Raw genomic sequence first — 25,897 nt, 5'->3', positions numbered from 1 at the left:
ATAAAAAGTAAAAGAGAGAAAATATGAGATATGATAGATAATAAGATGAGAGAGATAGAAATAAAAAGAAATGGAAATGGAGTGTTTAAAAAATGAGGTGTGTATATATCATTACTCTCCTTGGATGCCTTGTGTTCATGCCTTTCGTAAGAAGTGTATTGCAATATGGTTACATAAAGGTGATTCTTCCCCATGTGTCGTGGCTCCTTGGGGAAAAAACGTGTGAGAAAAAAGAAAAATAATCTAACGATACCGGAGATCCGCTCCACTTCAAGATATATAAGTAGAGGAGAGAGAATGTATAATTTTTAGTGGGGATATAAGAGGAGAAAGTGAGTGTAAATGTATCAAAGTTGCTCTCGAGCGAAAGAGTAATCATTTTTCTTATGTTGGGTCACTATTATTTCTTTGTTAATTGCCATTTTAATTTTTGACCTCTCTATTTCATAGAAATTATTAATTGAAATTTTTTAAGTTAGTAATGAATGCTTATGTCAAGACACCTTGTTTTATGGTTATTTTATAACACTAAACTATGTTTTTCCTATACCTAATTATATCTCGTATTTAATGTCTCATTTTGAATTAAGTCTCATTCACACCATATAAGTGGAAATATACTCCATTTCCACTTATATGGTGTGAATGAGACTTAATTCAAAATGAGACATTAAATACGAGATATGACTAAAACTGATTCATTCTCTTTCTTTCCTGTGATTCATTCATTCACTTACACTCTACTTCTACTTTTCCATCACTGATTTGATTTCCAAACAAAAACTCTCTCTCTCTCTGTTCATCAGATTCAGAGTCAATCTCATGGTACGAACCCTTCTCTCTCTCTCTCTGTCTCTGATTCTTCAACAATTTCAATTCACCATTTTCGGAAATCGCATTTCAGGGCAGCAACACCTTGCGGTTATACTTGACCTGCATTCGCAACACCCTCGAAGCCGCAATGTGCCTCCAGAATTTCCCCTGTCAAGAAGTCGAACGGCATAACAAACCCGAAGTTGAACTCAAGTATGAATCATTCAATTCAATTCAATCTCTCTTCGTATCCAATTAAACCTAATTCATAGAAAAATTTGAATGATTACATGAATTTTGATATGTTCATTCAGATTGAAATTGAAAAATTAGATTACGTTTGATGCAAATTCTGTTTACTTCTGAATCTGAAACATCTTGCAAATTGCAATATCTTCATAGCATTAGATCAATCAGCTGAACTTACAGTTGCTAATCAAGTTGTTGATTGTGCTTGTTTGTGTGCAGGACCAGCCCTGAACTACTGCTCAATCCTGTAAGATCAATCTTACTATTTCATAGACTCTTTTTTTCATTTTAACTACTTAGTTAATAATTGCTGGTAATTTTTAGAGTTTCAAAAATTTAAGTATGAAAATGACATCTTTGCTTGCGAGTTTGCGTTGTTTGTGATTTTTTCTTTATTTGGGATGATGACGAGAGCTATTTAATTATCGAAAAGGAGGAACATGAAAGATGTTTTCTGCTGCACTAATTATAAAGATTTTTCGGATCTATGCTCGTTTGTTATCATCGCTTGCACTAAATATAAAGTTTTTTCTAATCTTCAGCCTAAATAGGAATTTCCTTTGATTTATGCATGGTTTCATTAGGATTAACTTGACTTTATAGAGGTGCCGATTGTGCCTTGATAAGACCTTTTTTTACTGTCTTTGTAAATGGTGAAGGCTTTATTACCATTAAAGCTGATTCCTAGAGGTGGTAAATTATTTTATGTATTTATGCTTATAGAGAAATGTGTGCAAATATGTTGTTACAGGTTTTGATATGTCGAAATGAGGCTGAAAAGTGCTTAATAGAAACATCTATCAATTCATTGAGGATAAGTCTCAAGGTAAACCTTTTTTTTTGTGAAATTATGTTTTTATTATGTTCTGTTGGAGTTTTCCGAAAATAGTTTCTACCCCTGATGATATGATGATTAGTTCCCTGAGTAGGCTTATTAAATTTGTCGTGTTTCTTTAAGATATGAACTGTATGTTCAGGATTTGGACATTTTTCATGTACTTTGGGTTTTTCTTTAGAGCTCCTTTTTATTGTAGGTTTCCTTCATTTAGTTTGATGTTATAAAACTTCATATTGCTTTACTGTGCAGTCTGTACCTTGTAAAAGTATTGAGATGTGTTCAACTAAATGAATTGGAATAACTATGCAGAGAATGGATAGGTAAAGAAGATGAGTTGAATGTGGTAAAAATAACAGAAAAAGTAATAATTATATACCAATATTCATTATAATTTAGCCATAATTCCTAATTCTATTTTATTTCATCTTGTCCAGGTGAAGCAGGCTGATGAACTTGAAAACATACTGACCAAGAAATTTCTGAGATTTTTGTCCATGAGAGCTGAGGCTTTCCAAGTATTGAGGAGAAAGCCTGTGCAGGTTTATATCTAATGGCCATTAAACTAGGGTTGTTTATTTTTATTGTTATTTTACTTAACAACGGTGCCTGGTGATAATTTTCTAGTTAAATAATGTATGCTTAGTTATTGGTAGTGGACATCTATTGGTGATAGACTGATAGGTAAAAAGTCTGCGTGAAAGAGGGATAAATTTATGTGAAGTTTCATTGAATGTCTTCATCATAAAAATACTTGTTCAAGTGCCCTCATAGATATTGTGTGTTGCATGTTTCTGAGGTTATGCTTGGATTGATGCCTTGTCATTATTACCAAGGGTAGGCAAAAGCATACAACATACATTCAAGTCTCTTCTTGTTTATTTTCTAATTAACGCCTGATTGAAATGGTCAATGAAAAATTGAAAATCCTCTTACACGTGGGTAATCCTAGCATTTAATTTATTGTTTCCCCTTCAACTCTGGCATCCATATATGTACAGCATATACTGGATGGTGTTTAAAATAATCGATTTATTTAGGCCTTCCATGCAATGTTTCTATTCTCATGGGGGGGGGCAATTACTACAGCAAGTGACAGCCATGCAGATGCTGTTACTACTTTATTCTGTACATGTTGTTAGACTTGATATTTTTTTAATTCACTTGGTAGGGGACAAAATTTCTTATTATACTTCAACTGTTCTTGGTAACTTTTCAAAAAGACCGCAAATGTCATCTTTTTGTTATTTGACTTATTTCTTTTGTCAGGGATATGATATTAGCTTCCTTATAACAAATTACCACTGTGAGGACATGCAGAAGCAGAAACTCATAGATTTTATTGTGCAATTTATGGAGGTAAGACTTTTATTGACACTATAACTTAGTTTTGCATTTCATTTTTTGGTATAAACAGTGACATTCTATGAAGTGACTATCAAATTCGAAACTCTGAAATGTTATTTACCTGGATGTTCTAAGTAGTTGAGTAATTATTAACACTTACCATTTAGAAATCATCAGCATGAGGTTCTATAGTTGAGTTATTCTGGAATCTGGAGGCATGCCCGCTACACTTTATAATTGCCTTGAAATATTTACTGACAACATGAATTAGAGCAAGATGTTAATTTTTATTGTTTAGTTCTTCTATTACTTTCCCAACATGTCCTTTGTGTAGGAAAAATTGTCCATATATTTCTTTTCTTTTTCTACCGTCCTTGTAATTCTGTTGACATCTAGAACTAGAAGAATACTGAAGACTTTCAAATTACAGGACATTGATAAGGAGATTAGCGAGCTCAAAATGTCGGTGAACACACGGGGGAGGCTGGTGGCTACAGAGTTTCTGAAGCAGTTTATCTGATGCTTGTTAGAATTAGAGCTACTAAATCCGTGTAAATTGTATTATTGCAGATTTAGTTCCACCTTCAAAAGTGCTAATGCTTGTGCTTTTATGATATTTAGCTGCAGCGCAGGGTAATTTTTTTTTAAAGTTTAATACGATATCTGAAGAAAAATATGTAAAACATACAGGCCACACGAGGAAAAGAGGCTACTAAAAAAAGTAATTAATGAAAAGATTAAAAAAAAAATCACAACAAATGATCACAGTCCTAGGTAGGTTCTATGCCTTTTAGTCTCAAATTTAAATTATAATGTGAAATCTTTTCACAAGCACAGCGATGCTTTAAATGGTGTTGAAGACATCTTGCCAGAACAGAACATAGAACATGAGTGTTCTCCTTTCAAACATCCACTAATTCATATCAATCTTCGATTTAATTACAAACTAGTGTAACCCTAAAAATTATCAAATGATCGATAAAAGCATGAAATGCATAGGAAAATACTGAACAATGAAAGAAAACCAACTCCATCAGTGAAAGAGTATTTTGAACAAACTACATAATAAATTACAACATCCTAAATACGCTTACAAGAGGGAGGAAGGAAAAGATGAAACTGTAGGGAAAGAGACGAATCCTTTCAACCTCACTCTTGGATCCCTTTTAATTATGCTTTGCCCCATTTTGTTCTGTTTTGGGAGAAAATGGATTAAGAGATGTCACAAAAGAAAAATACTATGTTCACACACCTTAGTAGAATAAGAAGAAAATAGAGAGAAATGAGTGATATGATAGAAAATGCAGATAGATAGAAAAAAAAAGAGTGAAAATGAGATGTAAGATAAAGTAAGATGTGAATGAATCATTACTCTCTCACAAAATGCTCTAGTTTTTCCTTCAAAACACACTCGCTTAGCGAGTATCGGTTTCTTCAAGGTAGGGAATCTCTTGCTTGCTTGACGAGTGTCTTGATTGCAAAACTTGTTCTAAAATCACCTCAAACTCACTCAATGATGAAATTCTGGATGAGTGAGTTTCTTCTAGCTTTTAGCTCATCACATGATCGTTAAATCTCTTGTATTTTCATCTTAAAACAAAAATTTGAAATTAGAAACATAAAATTTAATAATTACACAATATCTAACTAAAACCTCAAATTTACTAAACTAACACTTTTAAGAGATAAAATAATACATGATTCAAGCATATATGTCAAGTAAGTGTCTAAAATATAGCTTTTCAAGCTTCTTTTTTAACATCAAAATTCCTTGATTTTATTATAGAGAATATCCTCAAAATCCGGCTCCTAATCCTCAATCCACACATTACAAGAATAATCAAGTGTGTGTTTAGCCTTGTTCATGTCATGCGATATTAGTTTGACTGGGCTACCTTATTTTGGGGCTACAAGTAAAGTGTCTTTAAGAAAAATTAAATTAAAATAATATTTTTTAAACAATAGACTAAAATCAAATATTCAAACTGAAAAAGATTTTCTTTTATATGTCAGAGGTAGATTTATCACATGTTTAACTTGTAAACCTCGTTAACCAAAAACTTAGTAAGTGAACCAAAATCTTGTAAACCTCGTATTTCTAGTAACACTTCTTCTCCGGTGCGCACCTCTCACGAATGTACGGCCAACCGCCACGTTTCCGCGGCGGCCCTCGGCAGCCGCCGCCACCCGCAACCGTCCCGAACCCTAACACGTTCTTCCAACCAGGCCCCTCTTACCCTCCCCACAACTTCCATCTCCCAAACACTGCTTGGCCCTTCCCAGTTCAAAATCAACCCCGCTTTGCTCCTCCTCCTCCCCCTCCTCAGCCGCAAAACCCGACGGCGCCACCAACTGTCCCGAACCCTAACGCGTTCTTCCCGCAGCCGCAGAACCCCAAACATGCCATCGACATGGCAGACAAAGCCGCCGCCAAGGCCTGCCGCGACTTCCTCGCCGCCGGCGAATCCGTCTCCGCCTGGAAGGTTTCCCAGAAAGCCCTCTTGACCCTCCAAGTTGATTCATGGAACTCCTTGGGAATTAGAATGCAGCAGGTTCCCTCACTTCACCGCCTCATGATCACTGAGGGCAAGGTATGTATGTGTTTAATTGTTTATAGTTGAACACCTTTTTTTTGGTGTTAATTTAGTTGTAGAACTTTGATGTAAGAAAATAATTGAATTTGCACAATGAATGAATTTTATTAGTATGGTGTTTTGTTTGTTTTGGTTGATGTGCAGGTGAATGCTTTTGTGCATTGCTTTGTTGGGGTCAGGAGGGTCACTACGTTGCATGATTTGGAAGTGGAAATATGCAAGAATGAGGGGGTTGATAGCTTTGAAGAGCTGGGTTTGGGGCCTTTCTTGCGGCACCCGCTAGTTATTCATTATTTCTCGGTTCGGTCTGACGTTACCCAAGTGTGTAAGATAACCTGTGAGGAAATAGTTCAGTTGTTGAATGAGTACATGGATCCTACTAAAGTCAAGGTCAGGGTTGAACAGTTTCTGGATTATATTGCCGAGAAGCGATCGGTTGAATGCAGGGAACATCTGGGAATTCGAATTCAAAATTTGGGGTATGTCATGTCTTTTGCTCCTCCTACATTATGTTGGAAGGCACTGTGCATATAGCATAAGAAATAGGCTGGGAAATTAATAAATTTTTATGTTTTTGTGATAATGACTTGATGATCTCTCTTTACAAAAAATTGATGGGACAAAATCAAATATTGTTCATTTTACGGGGACTAATGACATATTTTACCCTAAACAACAAGAAATTTTGTTATTTGTCCATGAGCCGCATTGCTTGTTTCTTTTCCCCTTTCTAATTATCTTGGTTTGCCCCAAGACTTTGTCAAGAATCATATCCGTGTCTTGGTTCCCCTTGTTATTTCTGTGATGAGAACCATTTTTTCTGGAACAGAATCATTAATAAATTTTGTGGTTGTTGAGATCTTATATTGGCTTGAAATATAGTCAAAGTTCTTCTTATGACCTCTTGACCTAGCATTTGGGGTTGAGATATATTGGGCCACACATACATGACCAAGAAATCTGCTTGGCTCTGTGGCTTGCCAAAGGAATCAGCTCGGCCTTGTTACTTCCCCAGAAAAATTAGTCTGACAAACTTCATGTCTGTACATAGTTGTTGTGCCGCTTCTGATTCGTGTATGGTAAAGCTCCATTTTGCTCCTATTTTTTGGCATCTCCAACCTGAATTTTCTTTTCTTTTCTCTAATATTTCCATTACATCCATGGTAGTTAAAATCAAGATTCTACCTAGGATTGGAAAGGGGAGTTAAAATTGCAAATTGTGGGACCATAACACAAATTGTATGAAGTTCATGTCTATGTATTTAAGTTTATAAATATGCAGATAAATTAGTTTAAATAAGAAAAATGCTTAGTTAAAATTAAGCTAATCCTCTTTTGAAGACAACTTCTCCTTAACAGCACCAAAACAGAACGCGTGCTTCAGCCCTTAACCTCACGCAACTGGGAGATGGAGCAGAAGCAATTTGAGACAAGTTTGTTGTTGCACACTATGGAGATCAAGAAGCACCCTGAACTTAGCTACCAGCATTAGAAGAAGCAACATAACCCTGTCTAGCAGCAAAAAACTAAGTGAAGCTCGAAGAAGCAGTAGCAGCTCTAGAGCTCAAAGAAGAGATTGAACTAGCAAGGTAATGTCGGGTGTGCTAGAAGCAGATAAAGAAAGAGAATAGGACCCCGGAGAAGACATGCAATCCCACTTGATTTCACCAAATCGAGTTCTAGGCATGGGTTGGGATTGATGGCTTCAATGAAAATCGTTGAGGCTGTCTGATCTTAGGAGGCAACTCACGATTTCAACTACCATTGTCATATCACTGACATGTTTGGACATAAAAAATTTGGAAAGCCACCTTCATTTATTTTTGAACTTCTTTCACATTCGAAGCAAGTTCTTGTTTGTTTCATTCACCCTCACAAGCTCAAGCCCATTGATTGCCTGCATTATCTCTTGCCAATCCCATCTTCTTCTAGCACCCTCAATGGTAATCGGCAATTCGGCATCCCCTGCTTCATAATCTCAAGCATGCCCGTTCTTCCCTATCTGTTGTGAACCCTCCGTTCTCACCCCTGTAGTTCACAGCTCTGTTTTTTTCTTTTCACTCTCTGTTCTGTTATTCAAGCTGGGGTGTTATGTTCTTTTTATGCCTCAGAGAGTCAGACTTGATAATTAGGAACATGCCTTTACTCTTTGAAATTCTGGTTCGTGCACAGGACAGATGTCGAACGCGATGTTGGGACAATCGGTTCGACAATTGCACAACAGTACATAAATTAAATCAATGAAAAAACACAGGGAATTGTTAACCCAGTTCGGTGCAACATCACCTACATCTGGAGGATACCAATCCAGGAGTCAATTCACTATCAAATAATAGCTCTCAGGTCACATGAAAGTCCCTCCTATACCTAAGTACTCCCCCTTAGTATAGAGCCTCTTCAATGTCTACCACTATTACATAAGTGAATCTAGCTTAGCCCTTCTCCTCTAAGCTATGAGGAAACTTCCCCTAACTCCTAATGATCACTGCCACAGTGACCGATCCCCTACAAGAGATTGAAAGATAGATCTCATGATCAAACAACAATTTGAAGAGATTACAACTCAACTAAACAAACCAACTCTAAGCCATATGATTATCAATGGAGGCAGTAGAGAGGTGTACAAAATAACAGAACAAGGACTCACAAAACAAAACCCTAAAAACCCAATCCTTGGGTGCCCAACGCACACTTTGCAACTAGGGTTAAGCCTCCTTAAATAGTCATTCTTCAGGTCTTGATCTTCAATGGGCTTGCACGAAAATAGAGTCCACAAAACAGATCTGGAACAAATCTTTTAAACCAGTAACAAATCTTATCAAATAAGATTTGAACAAAAGATAACAACTTTCACAATTTAAACCAAATCAAATCCTCTTCAAAAGATTTGATTCCACTATAATATATTCCAGATAGCATAGAGAAGCTTCTTCAATAACCCTAACTTGATTATCACGAAATCCATCCAAAGCTTCTAGAAAAATCAGCCAAACACACAGCAGATCCGCAGGGACAAATGTCGCAGCACGATGTTACAACATCTGGTCCCACATCTTGGCACACACATACATTAGCTAAAATGCAGACAACATAAAAAAAGGAACAACAATCTCCCCCTTTGTCAAATTTTAGCTAATACAATCCACTACCATAAGGCTCTTTAGAAATATTGCAGCTTGAAACATCAGATCAGAGCAAACAGAATATATCAAGGTAGCTTACACAAAAACATCTTCAACATAGCCATGATCAGCAGCTATGCACAAAAACCAATCTCAGAAAACACATACTAATACTCCCCCTTATTAGCAGAATTTTGGCTAACACAACTTGTGAGCACAGGGGTGGAGAAAATATTCATCAACAACTATCAGTTGCACATCATAACATAAACAGCAGCGGATACCTCCTTCCTTGACGTTGTCCATGAAACCAGAATATATTCCCTGGAACTCACCCAAAAAGAATAGGGTGCCTGCTCTGATGCCAATTGAAATTCTGGTTCGTGCACAGGACAGATGTCGAACGCGATGTTGGGACAATCGGTTCGACAATTGCACAACAGTACATAAATTAAATCAATGAAAAAACACAGGGAATTGTTAACCCAGTTCGGTGCAACATCACCTACATCTGGAGGATACCAATCCAGGAGTCAATTCACTATCAAATAATAGCTCTCAGGTCACATGAAAGTCCCTCCTATACCTAAGTACTCCCCCTTAGTATAGAGCCTCTTCAATGTCTACCACTATTACATAAGTGAATCTAGCTTAGCCCTTCTCCTCTAAGCTATGAGGAAACTTCCCCTAACTCCTAATGATCACTGCCACAGTGACCGATCCCTTACAAGAGATTGAAAGATAGATCTCATGATCAAACAACAATTTAAAGAGATTACAACTCAACTAAACAAACCAACTCTAAGCCATATGATTATCAATGGAGGCAGTAGAGAGGTGTACAAAATAACAGAACAAGGACTCACAAAACAAAACCCTAAAAACCCAATCCTTGGGTGCCCAACGCACACTTTGCAACTAGGGTTAAGCCTCCTTAAATAGTCATTCTTCAGGTCTTGATCTTCAATGGACTTGCACGAAAATAGAGTCCACAAAACAGATCTGGAACAAATCTTTTAAACCAGTAACAAATCTTATCAAATAAGATTTGAACAAAAGATAACAACTTTCACAATTTAAACCAAATCAAATCCTCTTCAAAAGATTTGATTCCACTATAATATATTCCAGATAGCATAGAGAAGTCAATAACCCTAACTTGATTATCACGAAATCCATCCAAAGCTTCTAGAAAAATCAGCCAAACACACAGCAGATCCGCAGGGACAAATGTCACAGCACGATGTTACAACATCTGGTCCCACATCTTGGCACACACATACATTAGCTAAAATGCAGACAACATAAAAAAAGGAACAACACTCTTCAATATTTTTTTTACCATTCATGTGTGGGTGCAGCTTAAAGTATTTATGTTGGATCTATTATATGTGATTTGGCAGCCACCCCGCAATGCACTATCCCACTACAACGATTTGGAGGTTGGCCACTCCGTGTTGCTACCCGGATTGATAATTATGATACTCACCTCTTGATTTGGGCGCTGAGTTGGATAAAAAATCTAAATTTCCAACTTTCCTGATAGAATGTAATTTTAACAAGTTTTTAGTGTAAAGTCAATATACCTGTTGGCAGTTCGCTATAGCAATGTAGTATTATTAGCTTGCATCATCCATCCCCCCACCTCCCATACACTCAGAGGAGTGAACTGGTTGCTTTTATGATTTCTTGTCTGCATATTTGGTCTCTGTTATTAGTTATGTACATGTTTAATATTTGGGCTTGAATAGGCTTCCTTATCCTAATTACTGATTTTTTTTTTTTATGATTGCAGAATGTACATAAATACCATTCGGGAAGCTAGAGCATCAGAGGTATCCGCACTTCGAAATTGTTTGAAGACATTAACATCGAAAAGTGACAAGATTAAGAAGCATCCTATTTCTTCCTCACAGAAAAAACAGTTAGATGAACGTTTTAGTGCCATTGCTCAGCGTGTTGAGTCATTTTCTTCTGCTGAAAGGTCTTTCTGTGGCAAGCATGTCAGGTTCACGTCATCAAGTTCAGAAGATGAAGGTAGTGATTATTCTGCAGATAATGATCAGAATAACAACCTCCTTGTGGGAAACTGCTCAAACCCATCTTCTCAGTTTGGCAAAGGTTCAGAACGAGTGAGTAGCTGTCCTTATCCATCCGCAGTTGAAGAGATGGCACGGCTGGGAGGGAAGGGTGATACGGAGGGTCACTCCCTTGCTAATAACAACCTTAAAAATGGGTTTATGGAGCCTCCTAGAAAGAAAAGAAAATCTGAAAATGCAACTTCAACTAAATCTTCTTCTTTTCGTTATAAGTCGGTTAAGAAAAAAGATTTTATGGTTAGTGCAGCAAAGATTGATCTATCGATCACTAATGAATCTTTGCAGACGTTTGTCACAACCTGGAAGGAAACTTGTCGGGAGAAAAAGGTTGCTGAGGTAGGTGTTTAAGATTACTTAAATGATATCACAACAATATGGTTATGGCAGTATTTCTTCCTTGCTCCTCCCTGGAAATAGGTTCATTTTGTTGGTCTGTTTCACTTTTACCAGTCAAATTTATATGCAAGATATATTTCATCTCTATAAAAAAGTAGTTTATATATATCCAAGGATGCAATTTTCATTTTAAATATTGGTAAGGATATTATGTCTTCCCTTAAAATATGTAGCTCATTTTGTTTTGTATCCATCATCACTTGTTTTCATGTTTCTATATTGTCCTTTTTTTACAACGTAGTCTGCAGCTATTAAGCTGTTAATTATACTTTTCAATAGAAAATGGCTTTCTATGCAATTTTGCTTTTATTGCTGTATGTCTTCACACATTATATCTTCATACAGTCTGCAGCTATTAAGCAGTTAATTAGTTTTCTTTTACTGCTGTATGCTCTTTCTTTATTCCTTAAGTAAAACACATTATTTTCCCATTAAGTTCATAAATTCTAGGCAAAGACCTCCTAGCTTATTATACTTTTCAATAGAGAATGGCTTTCCATGCAATTTTGCTGCATTGGATCAAAGCAGATCACACATATCTATATAGCTGTCTCTTTGCCCTTAAATTTGCGATGGAGTGGAAATGAAGTTATATTTTTATCTTCTATTTGGTGTAGTATTCATGGCCATTTCAAATCCTCTTTTTTCCGCTCTAGTAGGATGGATTAATCTCTTCTCTAATACTCCATTCTTTGTTGTCTTCATGGTTATTTTTTTAAAACATCCGCTATGAATTAATGCTAATGATCTACAGCTTCAGTTAGAAATAGTTTCAAAGTTCTTTGTGTATTCATTTTTTAAAATTATTAAATATCAGAAGTAGTTTTTAAATCGCAATTGATGTGTAGGTTTTGGATAGGATGCTTCAATTCCAAGAGGTAAAACCTAAGTGGAGGAATAAAGTGTTCAAGTTATTCTCGGCTTACCCTCTCGTTGCCTTACTGAATGCCGCTGTAAGCTCCTCTTAGCTAACTTCATTATATTACCTTCACACGTAATTTAATGTCACTTCTTTATTGTATACTAGTTATTTCCTTTGCATAATTAGCATTTCAAATTTAGTCCTGACCTCCTTTTTACTTGTGTCAATTTTTTTTTTGGAAGTCTTCATTCTTCTCCACTTTTTTCCTATCACTATGGCCCAATATTAATGGTTTCATAGTCAGCTAATGCTATTTTCCTGTAATCTGTTAGAAGTTGTACTTCTTGTTAGATCTGATTTGATTTTAACGAGATGATAAAGTTACGCAGTTTTGGGAATGTAACAACCTTGCAGAAAAGGTTTCTCCACGGCTCATGCACAAACTCCAAATATATAGTTTTTTTCCATAGAAATAGTTCATTTATCACTTGTCTTGAAACTCATGAGCTTTTCTGCTTGTTTATATGGTTTTCTGTTAGGAACCAAAGTAGAAAAGATGCAGGAATTTTTATCATTCTGTGAGTAAAAGGAACAAGGGTTATCCTGGACAACTGAAAATTTGCTCAGCATCCCTATTTAAATCCCTAACCTTATACCCAGCAGTTTAACTAACGGATAACTAATTCACTAACTCCCTACCATTTGTTGCTCCTAGTATTAAGTTTTCAAACCCAGTTCATCAGCTGTGGCTCGTGCCTAGAATTTCCATATAAATGTAGCATCTTTGGCAAAGCTCTATGATTTCATCTATAGAAACTCTCTCTTTTATACTGCAGGTTTCATCTATCAAATCTGGAATGTGGGACAGCATCTATGATAGCTTCCAAGCTATCAACTGTAATCAATTAACCAACTCACCAACCAAGAGTTCTGAATATGAGACCATAGATGTTGGACCTAGCCTGGAAAATGTATCTGTCGTAACAAAGGAGGATAGCGCAGAGAATACGAAGTGTGAGTATATTTTCTCTTAAATAAAGTTTTGGTTGACTTATTAGTATCGTTTACTATTGGCCATCTCTCTTACTCTTCTCTCTAATAGTTTCCTTTTGAAAGAATTATAACTAGTCCAGCTATGGAAAAATAAATTGTCTTAGGAACATAATTCTGCTTAAACTTCTGAGTAGTTTTTGCTAACATACTGCCTATATATATTTTTTGGAATTATATGACCATGTTTTAAAACTTATTTGACAAGTACTTAAAATTTCTTTTCTTCTGTTTCAATAACCCAGGGATACGAGTATTATTTGTATTACTTTGTTTGGTTATTTTTCCCTATTTCATTTGCAATGTTTTCTAGTTTTCCTGACATTGCGGAATTTATTATTGAATGTAACAGATATTTCTGCGGATGATGTCATAAAAAAAATTGGAACCTATTTTGAAGCTGATAATGAAATATATAGAAATAGTGACTCACTGGTGAAACATAAAATTATATTGTTGAGGAAGCTTTGCAGCTGCGAAAGTTGGGTTGCTGAGCAGTTTGGTGTGAAGAACTTTGTTTCTCTTGGTTATGGAGATTTCTTATTGTTCCTTGAAAAGTATGTTCACCTGTTGCCTCATGAATTACTCAATTTGTTTGCTGATGGCACGCGTGAAAACTCCTCTTACAAGGCCTGCATGTCCTCAAATCAGTTGGCTGCTCTGGTGTCTCAGGCTCTTAGTTTGTCGGAAAATGAAACAGTAACCAAGCAGATGATTTCTGTGCTGCTTACAAAGCAATTTCCTTCGATTGTTTTTCAAGATATGGAAAATGACTCTCTTGAGAATCTACTGGGTATTGTTCAGGAGCTTAAATCTAGCGTGACTTCAAAATGTGTTTTATTTTCTGCAACCATGATAGAAAATAATTATCATGTCGACTCTTTAAGTGATGGAGATAACAATAGGTCTGAAATCACCCCTGCTATGAGTCAGAAAACAAGAAGCTGTGAAACTGTTACAGCGAAAAATGCAATAGAGATCTTACTTAAGTCACCTATGTTGTCCGACTTGAGCAAGTGGTCTCATTGGGATCTAATGTTTGCACCCTCCCTAGGCTCACTGATATCATGGTTGTTGAATGATGTAAATACCAAGGAATTGTTGTGTTTGGTTACCAGAGATGGAAAGGTGATACGGATAGATCACTCTGCTACCTTGGACTCTTTCCTAGAGGCAGCTGTTCGAGGATCCTCTTTCCAAACTGCGGTGAACTTGGTATCTATCACTTCACTATTTGGGGGAGTAAAATCTGTTCCATTGTCACTTCTAAAATGCCATGCCCGTCATGCATTTGGAGTCATGTTCAGAAACTATCAAGAAGATGTTGAAGTTCATGATGATGGAAAAACTCTCCTGTCGAGGTTTGTCCTTGATTGTCTTGATCATCTACCTGCTGAATTTCAAAGTTTTGCTTCTGATGTGTTGCGTTTTGGGATGCAATCTGTTTTCAAGGATGCTGCTTCAGCTATTTTAAATGAATGCAGCAACATGGAGCAACGTCTCATGCTTCATGAAGCAGGATTATCTCTGGGTATTTTGGAGTGGACTACTGATTACAACACATTTCTTTCAAAAGGATTTTCTGATGATTTCTGGTCTCGTACTTCTTGCTTAAAAGATACCGTTACTGAAGTGAACACAGGTTTGGAGCATGACAAAGATAACCTGGATAAGTCTTCTATGCCAGAAGCAAATATGGTGACAGCACTAGGGACATGTGAGCCCAATGAAAGGTGTACTGAAATCAATCAGACTATTGATAGAGAAAAATCTAGTGATGAATCTATCATTGACTGCCCGGAAGATTCATTTCAACATGGTGAAGATATGGAGGCTAGTTTGGTCATTGAATCTATCAGGCGAGATGAATTTGGCCTAGATCCTAGTCTCTCTGATATTGAGAGTTGCATGTTGAAGAAGCAACATGCTCGGTTAGGGAGAGCACTGCATTGCCTTTCACAAGAGCTATATTCTCAAGATTCTCATTTTATTCTTGAATTGGTGAGGATATTCCTTTAAATTTTTTATCTTCCGCCTTTAACTTAAAAGTATAGGAGAAATAATAAATGTTTTGTGATTTTGTCTGGCCTCTTTCTTATAGTTTATGTTAGATTTCTAGTAAATAAGTAGAATATCTTTTATTAAAGTAGGATATATTTTACATTGTGTAACAATGATATTGTACATTTATTGCACCTATTACATATAATGAACTCCGCTGTGTAGCTGAGACATACAGATTCACCAAATGCCTCTTGTCTCTTTCTTCTCTTTCAGCATGGTATCAGAGCCTATCTAGATCCGTTTGTTGGATACCTCATATATGGGCCACCCCAAAGATATCCAGTCCTGAAAATTCCACGCTCCATATGTCCAGCCCCAAGCGTGAGGGGGTATTTTAGAAGTCTTACATCGACTAGATATATGGCCAAGATAGTCTTTGTTAAAGGGTAGAGCAACCCTCACCTCTAAGCTAGCTTTTGGGGTAGAGTTAGGCCTCCCTAATTCTAATAAAGATATCATAAGATATTTTTGGTATAATCTAATATTAACATCATATGAACTGAATGCAATTAATCCTAAATGAATTCTGTATAAATCTTTGGTATCATTTACACTGTCTATGAAGGAATTATTTATAATGATTTTAATAACTTTCACATTTAAGATCCATTCTCAAAATTGGAAATCTTGTTCGTTGTTGTCAGTACTTTTATGGTTGCTGGTAGCTTTTGAGAGTTGTTCTGCACATGTATCTAATTATTGCTCCTTTTGGTTCAGGTTCAAAATGCAGATGACAATAATTATCCAGAGAATGTGGAGCCGACTCTTGCATTTATTCTTCAAGATTCCCATATTGCTGTATTCAATAATGAGCGAGGTTTCTCTGCTCAAAATATGAGAGCCCTTTGTGATGTTGGAAATTCAACAAAGGAAGGATCTAATGCTGGATACATTGGGAAGAAAGGGATTGGCTTCAAGTCTGTGTTCCGAGTATGTTGACGAAACATTTTAATTAAGTTCTCTTTAAATAGCATTTTTCTTTCAAATATGGAAGCTGAAAGCTAAAGACGTCCAGATAATATAGGAGTTTAGTTGCTTCAACAATCTGATATTGTTCCTGAGTTTGATCTAGTAGTTCCTAAATTATCTGTTTTTAATCCTTTTATTGCCCTCTCCGTTGTGTTTCTTTGAAATCTTTCATTTATTTTCTGATTTTTTTGTTTATACATTTTCCTATGCTGTTTTACTTCTGTTAATCTGCTTCAATTTGATTTGTTTTTTTGGGCTATTCAAGCTGTGCATGATCTATTACTTTTTTTTCACTGTATCGTTTGCGAAGAAGTAATGAAGGAATCAATAGTGAATTATAAGTGTCAGTTGGAACATCTCACTTCAGGCTGAGATTATATGATCAACAGTATGAAAATTGTCAACAGGGTATATACCATGTACTATAGTACATCATTATAAAACTGATATGCAAATGCTATCAGATATAGAGCCATGCTTTGTTACTGTAACTTTTTAACTCAAAAAGTTTCTTGATGTAACTGTTTAATCAAGGTTCTGTATTTTGTAGTTCATTCATGAACAAGTTTTAATTTATTTATTGTCAGGTTAATGCCTTCAAATTGAATTTTTCCTCTTAATAGATCAAACTTAATGTGTATGTGCACATGTTTATCCAAATTAGCATTATAGTGTACCTTCAATGTTGCTTTTGAAAAATTTACCTGGCTTTTCGCTGCACTGGACCACTGGTAACCACTAGTTCAATTAAGTTTTAGATATTTGGCCTATTTTTAAGGATATGTTTCCAAGTCTGTGGCAGGAATACAGTTTCCTTGCCAGTATTGATGTCTTCGTAATTCTGTGATTTAATTTTTAGGTTTTATACAGTTTATGTATTTGGATGTCCCTTTTCTCTGTTTTCCTATTGTCTTTGTTACTTCTTTCTTGTTTATAATTCTTCATCTTATTTCTGACTTTGGAACTTATATTTGGTTTGCATATACTTTTGTGATTACACATTATTTATGTATGTAGAAGTACCACTGCAAATCTATTCCTGTTTATTTGTTATATTCTTCAGATTATAAGTTTCATTAACTTTGGTTGGTCTCACTGCAGGTCACAGATGCTCCCGAGATTCATTCTAATGGTTTTCATGTTAAATTTGATATTAGTGAGGGCCAGATTGGTTTTGTTTTGCCCACATCAGTACCTCCTTGTGATATTGGGCTGCTCAGTAAATTGGCTTTTACCGGTACTGATTCATATGATGATAATCCCTGGAACACGTGCATTCTCCTTCCATTCAGATCTTCTCCATCAAAAGAAACTATCAGGAATAGTATAATGAATATGTTTTCAGATATTCACCCTTCATTGTTACTATTCCTTCACCGCCTTAAGTGTATCAAGTTGAGAAACAGGCTTAATGATACACTTATTGTGATGAAAAAAGAAATTTCAGGAGATGGTATCGTCAAGGTTTCTCATGGGAAAGAGAAAATGGCATGGTTTGTAGTATCTCAGAAGTTGCAGACTAATTCCATTCGCTTTGATGTGCAAACAACGGAAATCTCCATGGCGTTTACTCTGCAAGAATCAGATAATGGTTACAGTCCATGTTTAGATCAACAGCCAGTTTTTGCATTTCTTCCTTTAAGAACGTATGGCCTAAAATTTATTCTTCAAGGTGATTTTGTTCTTCCCTCATCTAGAGAGGAAGTTGATGGAGATAGTGAATGGAACCAATGGTTATTGTCAGAGTATCCTAATTTGTTTGTCAGAGCAGTGAGAGAGTTTTGTGAGCTTCCCTGTTTTAGGAGTGAGCCTGGAAAGGGATTGTCTGCTTTCATGAGCTTTGTTCCTTTAGTTGGGGAAGTGCATGGTTTTTTCTCTAGTCTCCCTCGTTTGATTGTTTCTAAACTACGTATGATGAACTGCTTACTTGTGGAGGGCGACAACAATGGATGGGCCCCTCCATGCAAGTTATTGAGAGGTTGGAATGAGCAGGTGCGCAGTATTCTTCCTGGTGACATACTTTTTGATCACCTTGGGCTCAGATACTTGGATAAAAATGTAGTATTGTCTGATACACTAGCAAGGGCACTTGGCATTGAGGAGTTTGGGCCTCACATTCTTGTGCGTGTCCTGTCATATTTATGTCGCTCAAAGAATGGTCTGATATCAATGGATATGAGTTGGTTAGCTTCTTTTCTTAATACACTCTATGGAATGATGTTCAATTCATCAGGCACAATGTCGATCAATTTTGAAATAAGAGAAGATAATCTAAAAAGTCTTAAGAAAATGCCATTTATTCCACTTTCAGATGGTACATATAGTTCTTTGGATGAAGGAACTATATGGTTGCATTCCAATACTTTGAACACAGGGTTTGAGGGTGAGCTTAAAATTGAAGCTTTCCCTAATATATGTGCTAAACTACGGACTGTAAATCCTTCCCTTCTTTCTGCATCTACTGCTACTACAAGCTTGAATGTGACTCTTTTGGACAATGTTACCCGGTTACTTCAGATTATTGGTGTTCAACAATTGTCTGTACATGATGTTGTGAAATTGCACATTTTACCTGTGTTGTCTGATGAAACTGTGGCAAACCAGAACGGAATGTTGATGATAGAATATATATATTTCGTAATGTTGCACCTTAAGTCTACCTGTTCTGATTGTTTCATTGAAAGGGAGCATATAATCTCAGAGTTACGATGTAAATCTTTGTTATTGACAGATTTTGGTTTTAAATGTCCTGCCGAAGTACCAATCCATTTTTGTACAGGATTTGGGAATCCTGTCAATCCAAAAAGGTTGACTGATGTTGTGAATATGAAGTGGCACGAGGTTGACATAAGCTATCTGAAGCACCCAGTAAATCAGTTGGTTTCATCTCCATTGATGAAGTGGAGGGAATTTTTCAGGGAAATTGGCATCACGGACTTCGCTCAAATAGTTCAGGTGGATAAGAGTGTTGTTGATATATGTGATGCCACTTTTAAGCAGCTGATGTGGGATAAGGGTCTAATATCTGCTGAATCAATTGTCAAAGATTGGGAATCCCAAGAAATAATGCAATTAGTATCTTTATTGTCTAAAAATGGTAATCAAGAGAATTGTAAATATCTCTTGGAGGTTCTTGATACATTATGGGATGCTTGTTATAGTGATAAAACTACAGGTTACTTCCACTCTAAATCTAGTGGAGATGCCCATCCCTTTAAGTCTACTTTTATATGTAGATTGTGTGATTCCCGATGGGTGGTGTCAGCCATGGATGGTGAGTTACACTATCCTAAAGATTTATTTTTTGATTGTGAAGCTGTCCGGATGATCCTAGGAGCTTTTGCTCCATATGCTGTTCCAAAGGTTAGTTTTGTTTTTTCTTTAGATTTGTGCAATGCAGTGTGAAAGGGTGGTTATAGTGGTTGCTTTATGTTTGGGTGGAAATGTAAATTGAGATATAACATTTGTAATTGGGGATTTGGAGATTAATTATCAATCTGGTTTTCTAGCTTGTCTTTGGTTATGTTGTGTTTATCAGATCAGGACTTCTTTAGTGTATTTAGTGTTGTCTGTACACAAACAACAACAACAACAAAAGCCTTATTCCACTAAGTGAGGTCGGCTATCTCGATCACACGAGGCCATGCACTCGTCAAAAACAAAACTTTGTGGGATTATTGACCATGAGGTTGCTTTTAATTATATCTTCCAACATCCTTTCTGGCATCCCTCTACCTCTCCTCACACTAAGAGCCATGTTATCTACCATTCTCACCAATGCCTCCAACAGTCTTCTTTGCACATGTCCAAACCATCATAACCGATTCTCTATTATTCTCAATAGGTACCACACCAATGTCTTCTCGTACACGATGATTGCGTATCTTGTCCTTTCTAGTGTGTCTACCCATCCATCATAACATTCTCATCTATGTACTCCAGCCTTTTTCTCATTTTGTGCCGTTAAAGCCCAATGTTCGATACCATAGAGGAGAGTGGGTCGTATAGGCACCATGTAAAATTTTCCTTTGAGCTTGGTAGGTACTATGTTGTCACAAATAACTCCTCATGTTTTTCTCCACTTTAACCTCCCAACTTGAATTATGTGTAACATTTCTGTCAATTTCCCTCTTTTTGTATGTCATTATTTCTTTTAAGGATTTCAGCTTACTATTGAATTTGATATTTTGAATATTTGCGAAATTAATTATACATTTGGATTTCCTTGTGTCATACTACGTGTGTGCCTGTGTAGATTTTGAATATCATAACACTATTGGCCAAAAAAAAAAGAATCTTGACAGTGGACTTGATACTATGTTTTCTGTATTCAATCAGGTGAAAAGTGAAAGATTGGTAAACGATCTTGGGTTTAAAACTAGAGTTACTCTTGGTGACATTTTGGATATTCTTAAAGCCTGGAGAAAATCATCAAAGACTTCATTCAAGGCCAGGTGTGCAAACTCTTCATCCTTTTCATCCAAACAAAATGACTTTGGTTGTTTGAGTAACTACGCTTTTAACCTGTTAAACCCCAATGACAATGGATATAATATGAGAAACACTTTCACCTAAGAAACCCCAATGCCAATGTATATAATATGAAAAAATTTACATTGAACTATTGGCATGACACGGTTGGGTATGAAAGTGTAAGACTAATATTACAAAATTATAACAAAGAATCAATGTTTCAAAATTCAACAACACTTGTTTTTAGACACAATAGAAGACTGTCATTCATCAATTATTGTGGATTTCGGCTTCTAAGGTATAGAAGTTCAAAAAATATACGCAAAATTTTGGAGAATTCATTGAGGTGTGTATTTGAAATCCAAGGAATTTTTATCATGGATGTGTACAAGACTGATACAGTGGCCACTTGAAGTATCTGTGTTTCCTTACTCGTTTTTTCTAAAACTTGTCAAAGATTAATTTTCCTAAAAGCTTAAGTTGTCATAGGGAAGCTGAGGGGCTTAATTTCTATTACATATCATCTCATGCAAGAGTCATTTGCATTGCAACGCGCAGAACTGCTATACAATGTGAAGTACTCTGTTTTTCTTTTTTAAAAAAGATTTACATTGAACTGCTTTGACCACCTAAAAGCTCAAGTTAGTAGTAGGATTATGTTTGCAAATGGTTCTACTATAACAGAACTCTTGATGTAAGGATATCGCAATCGGTGTCTCAACTATAGCCTTTTCATGTATATGACTACTGTATGGTACCATTGGTCAAAATACACCACATAAATAAGAATGTTTATGTAGTGTGTGGATATATAGAATCTAAAGAGAACTACAAACTATAACTTGGCAGCACCAAAAATTTAAAAATATGTTATTACATGAGGGATATCGAATTTCAGAAAACATAAACTCAAACATTCTATTTTTATTCTTATAATTATATAAAAAATGTGCCTTGTTATTTTATCTTTACTATTTGGTTACAAAGGGTCTTAATGCCACCTGAGCTAAGGTTTATGAAAACCTTATAATATCATGTAACATTATCAGTAACACCAAGTACCAACTAATCCCCACTCTGCTTTTTGGGGCTAGTTACATGGATCAAATGATGCTTTTGTGCTTTATGGAAAACCAAATATTCATAAAATCTTCCTTGCATGACTAATCACTTCAGGAGATTCGTCATCTCCTCCATAACAAATCTGGGCTGCTACAGGACTATGTGAGAGTTGGATTATAATTTCGTTGAGCTGAAAAAGACAGATATTATCAATGTTTTGGTGATGTTGATGAATCCAAACTCCGGAGAGGTTCAAGAGAGAAAAAGATCCTAATATAGAACCATCTTTTCAAGTCCAAGTACATTAGAACTCTTATTATTATTTTTTTTACTTGTTAGAGAGCAAATTCTTTAGTAAATTAATTCCGTAATAAGCAGGACAAGGTACGGGAAAAGATAACCCCTGAAACAGTGGTTGACTGAGAAAAATGGAGACAACGTTGGGATGGGATGGTTTCATGGATATTGACCTCAATTTGTTTTTGTGATGGTTTTGACGTGTATTGATTTTATTGTGACTTTGTAAAGAAATTTTGTGCCAATAGAACATACCCCTATGGAATAAAAAGGCTGCAAAAAAGTGGACAACTGGCTGTGCTGTTTTTTTTTTGTCATTTCAAGATTCATAAAGTCACTCACATAATGATATGTATTTTCTCAGCATAAGACAAATGTCCAAACTATATGCATTCATTTGGAATGAAATGGCAGCTTCAAAGGAGAAAATCATGGAAGAATTTATGTCTGGACCTTCAGTGTTTATCCCACATTCATCTGTCTATAGTCATGATGATGGTGATGTCTGTGGGATTTTTGTGTATCCTAATGAAGTCTATTGGCATGATTCAACTGGCTCTGTTCAGAAAATGGCAGAGTTTGATCCTCAATGCAGCACATTTGATTCCCCTATGAACAAGTCATTGAGCAATATATATCCTGGCCTTCGAGGTTTCTTTGTTGATGAGTGTGGAGTACAAGAGGCACCTCCTCTGCACAGCTATATTCAAATTTTGCTGCAGTTGTCAACTGTTACTTTGCCTTCACAAGCTGCAGATAAAGTATGAGAAATAAATTATAACTGATTTCTTTTCGTGAAAACTTCTTACCCACTTTTTTTTCCCTCTCTCCAGATTCTCCAAGTTTTCCTCAAGTGGGCAGATGGACTAAAATCCGGTCTATTGAGTGTTGAGGATGTCAAATATCTGAAAGAATGTCTTTCAAAAGTAGAATTTCCTGTGCTTCCCACTGTGCAAGATAAGTGGGTTTCTTTGCATCCTTCGTTTGGTCTTGTCTGCTGGTGTGATGATGAGAAGTTGAAAAAAGAATTCAAGCATTCAGATAACCTTGATTTTCTATATTTCGGTGAACTAACTGAAGTTGATAACGAAACGGTGCAAGAAAATTTTTCCTTCCTCATGAAAAGTTTAGGTATTCCTGCTATCTCAGAGGTATGATCACTCTTTCCCTTGTGCTCTTCTTTTTCTGTCCTGTTATTTATTGTAGTCTGGGCGGTTCTCATATTATGGATTTAACTTTCTCAGTGTCATATTGGACTTGGACAAAGCCTGCAAAATCTATACTGAATGGTTTTTACTTTTGGGGGGCAATTCTATGGTTCTCCATGTGATAAAATGGTCATTTTCTGAATCATGTTTTTACTACTAACATGCAGCACATGTTATTTACAATATGTTTCTTATATGTTAAAATTTATTTACAGAAAAGCCCTCTTAACTTGTGAACTGAATGTTTCTTTGTCTATTTGTCCACGGTAGGCAAAGCCTTACTTTGGTGGACAAAACTTAGATGATACTCGCGATTTACAACTTATCCTGTGTGTCCTGGGTTGTTGCTTATAATGATTATTATGAATATACAGGCAGATCTATTTTCATGCATTGGATTAAGTTTCTTAGGTTGTTCACTCTTGAATTCAAAATTAACATTCAGTTGTCTTTTGCAATTAGGTTGTTCACTCTTGGATTCAAAATTAGCATTCAGTTGTCTTTTGCAATTTCGGAAGTTACCATTAGTGCTTTTTTACTATGTGCAGGTTGTAACTCGTGAAGCTATATATTATGGTCTTGCTGATTCTAGCTTGAAAGTGTCCATGGTAAACTGGACTCTTCCATATGCTCAGCGCTACATTCATAAACTTCATAGTGATAAATATGGTCAACTCAAGCAGTCTGGTTTCGACTTTTTGAATCATTTTAAAGTCATTGTTGTTGAGAAGCTGTTCTACAGGAATGTTATAAAACGCTGTGACAGTGCATCAAAAAAACGAGTTGAATGTAGTTGTCTTTTGCAGGTATGTTGGAATTTCTAAATTTCCATTAGAAAGATGGCTTCATTTTTTTGGATGTAAGCCCTTGAAGGAAACTGAAAATAAAAATTGATTACAGTGTCCACTGGGACTCAAATACACAATATTGAAAAATACAGGCTACTTTTAGTTTGAAGTACCATTCTTTTTCCACCAAGACCAAAGATTTCATTTAAAATCTTGAATTGAACTTGAAAGTGAAACTGATTTCTTTAATATTAAAACATGATCCTCGCTAGTTTTCCTTGCATAATTTTTCTCTTCAGAACCCGTATCTATATTATGTCTGTATGTATGTTTCTTACAGGGAAACATTTTGTATGCCATGCAAGAATCAGATTATCATTCCTTGTTTATGGAGCTTTCTGGTTTGTTAGTTGATGGGACTTCTGAATTACACTTGGCAAATTTCCTTCACATGATTACAACAATGGCAGAATCAGGTTCCTCTGAGGAACAAATAGAATTTTTTGTATCAAACAGCCAAAAGCTGCCAAAACTTACAGATGAAGAACCTGTTTGGGAACTATCTTCACCAGTAGAGACTGTAAAGTCACACCCTTCAGATGATGTTCCATCAACGAATGAACTGATATTTCCAAGAAGGAAGACTGGAGTATGCTCAAACTGGCCACCTGCTGATTGGAAAACTGCACCAGATTTCAATTATGCCCGTACCCATGGCTTCAAGACCAAATGTGCCCAGATTAGCAGCACTTCTGAAATGATAGAGGGTGTTAATTCTGAGGGCTTCATTGCTCCAACAGTTAGTGGTGAACCAGGGTCAGTTGCTGTTGACTGGACTGTTAGAGATGATCGACCTGCAAGTTCAATGGCATTGGTGATGCATGAAAATATAAACTTGGAAGATCAATCCTACCATGGTTTCGATCCTGCTTTTGGTATTCATAATATTGAATCTGATCCTGTTAGTTTAGGTGAAGCTATGGATGACTGTGTGGATGAAGCTCACTTGACTTCACCATCTTTTATCAAGAGAGATCGACTTCAAACCGGTACATTTGATGCAGCACAGGCCATGGTAACTGGTAGATTAGGCGAATTTCTCGCATGCAAGTACTTTGTTGGTAAAGCTGGCAAGACTGCTGTTAGGTGGGTTAATGAAGTTAATGAAACTGGACTTCCATATGATATAGTCATTGAGGAGCAGGGCAAGAAAGAGTTCATAGAAGTTAAAGCAACCAGGTCTCCAAGAAAAGACTGGTTCAACATAACAATGAGAGAGTGGCAGTTTGCTATTGAGAAAGGTGAATCTTTTAGCGTTGCATTTATCAGAATAATGGCAAATAATGTCGCGAGCATCACCGTATTTAAAGATCCAGTGAAGTTATGCCAGCTAGGTGAGCTGCAATTGGCTGTTATGATGCCAAGGCAACAGAAGCAGCAAGTATCTGTTATCTCCTAGCTTCCTCTGAACTTGTATATAAACTATCATAGCTTAAAATTTGAATGAATATTTTATTGCTTTTAAATTGTGATCACTTGGTGTCAGATGATAATGAATTCGACGATTGATGTCACTCACGGTTGTTTCTAATTTAGCATTACCTTCTAGCACATCAACAGTCACGAGTTAACAATTTTTTATAAGCTGGTAAAATGGGGATTTGGGTTT

At 36.2% G+C, this 25,897-nt stretch overlaps 2 protein-coding genes across 2 annotated transcripts; both read left to right on the top strand.

The window, feature by feature from the left end:
- Window positions 1-675: 675 nt before the first annotated feature.
- On the top strand, window positions 676-3,860 carry LOC130716057 (actin-related protein 2/3 complex subunit 4). Its single transcript, XM_057566240.1, has 7 exons — window positions 676-825; window positions 905-1,026; window positions 1,282-1,309; window positions 1,814-1,888; window positions 2,335-2,439; window positions 3,167-3,256; window positions 3,675-3,860. Exons 1-7 carry the CDS (start codon window positions 823-825, stop codon window positions 3,762-3,764), a joined length of 513 nt encoding a protein of 170 aa, XP_057422223.1. The 5' UTR covers window positions 676-822; the 3' UTR covers window positions 3,765-3,860.
- Window positions 3,861-5,297: 1,437 nt separating this feature from the next.
- LOC130711270 (protein NO VEIN) lies at window positions 5,298-25,802 on the top strand. The gene is made up of 13 exons (XM_057560815.1): window positions 5,298-5,835; window positions 5,983-6,317; window positions 10,756-11,395; window positions 12,304-12,408; window positions 13,154-13,331; window positions 13,720-15,368; window positions 16,149-16,361; window positions 17,502-19,763; window positions 20,739-20,854; window positions 22,597-22,993; window positions 23,066-23,383; window positions 23,989-24,246; window positions 24,569-25,802. The coding sequence occupies exons 1-13, from the start codon at window positions 5,380-5,382 to the stop codon at window positions 25,685-25,687; spliced, it is 8,046 nt and encodes a 2,681-aa protein (XP_057416798.1). The 5' UTR covers window positions 5,298-5,379; the 3' UTR covers window positions 25,688-25,802.
- Window positions 25,803-25,897: the final 95 nt, after the last annotated feature.

This window comes from Lotus japonicus, chromosome 4 (assembly GCF_012489685.1).
Source record: "Lotus japonicus ecotype B-129 chromosome 4, LjGifu_v1.2".
NCBI classification, from domain to species: Eukaryota; Viridiplantae; Streptophyta; class Magnoliopsida; order Fabales; family Fabaceae; genus Lotus; species Lotus japonicus.
This window is presented reverse-complemented; position numbering and strand designations above follow the sequence as displayed.

Coding starts and splice junctions, on each gene's coding strand:
- LOC130711270 (XM_057560815.1), top strand. CDS start 5,380: ATGTACGGCCAACCGCCACGTTTCCGCGGCGGCCCTCGGCAGCCGCCG. Junction 11,396..12,303: donor GGGAGAAAAAGGTTGCTGAG/GTAGGTGTTTAA, acceptor ATTGATGTGTAG/GTTTTGGATAGGATGCTTCA. Junction 23,384..23,988: donor GTATTCCTGCTATCTCAGAG/GTATGATCACTC, acceptor TACTATGTGCAG/GTTGTAACTCGTGAAGCTAT.
- LOC130716057 (XM_057566240.1), top strand. Junction 2,440..3,166: donor TGAGGAGAAAGCCTGTGCAG/GTTTATATCTAA, acceptor TTCTTTTGTCAG/GGATATGATATTAGCTTCCT. Junction 3,257..3,674: donor TTATTGTGCAATTTATGGAG/GTAAGACTTTTA, acceptor TTCAAATTACAG/GACATTGATAAGGAGATTAG.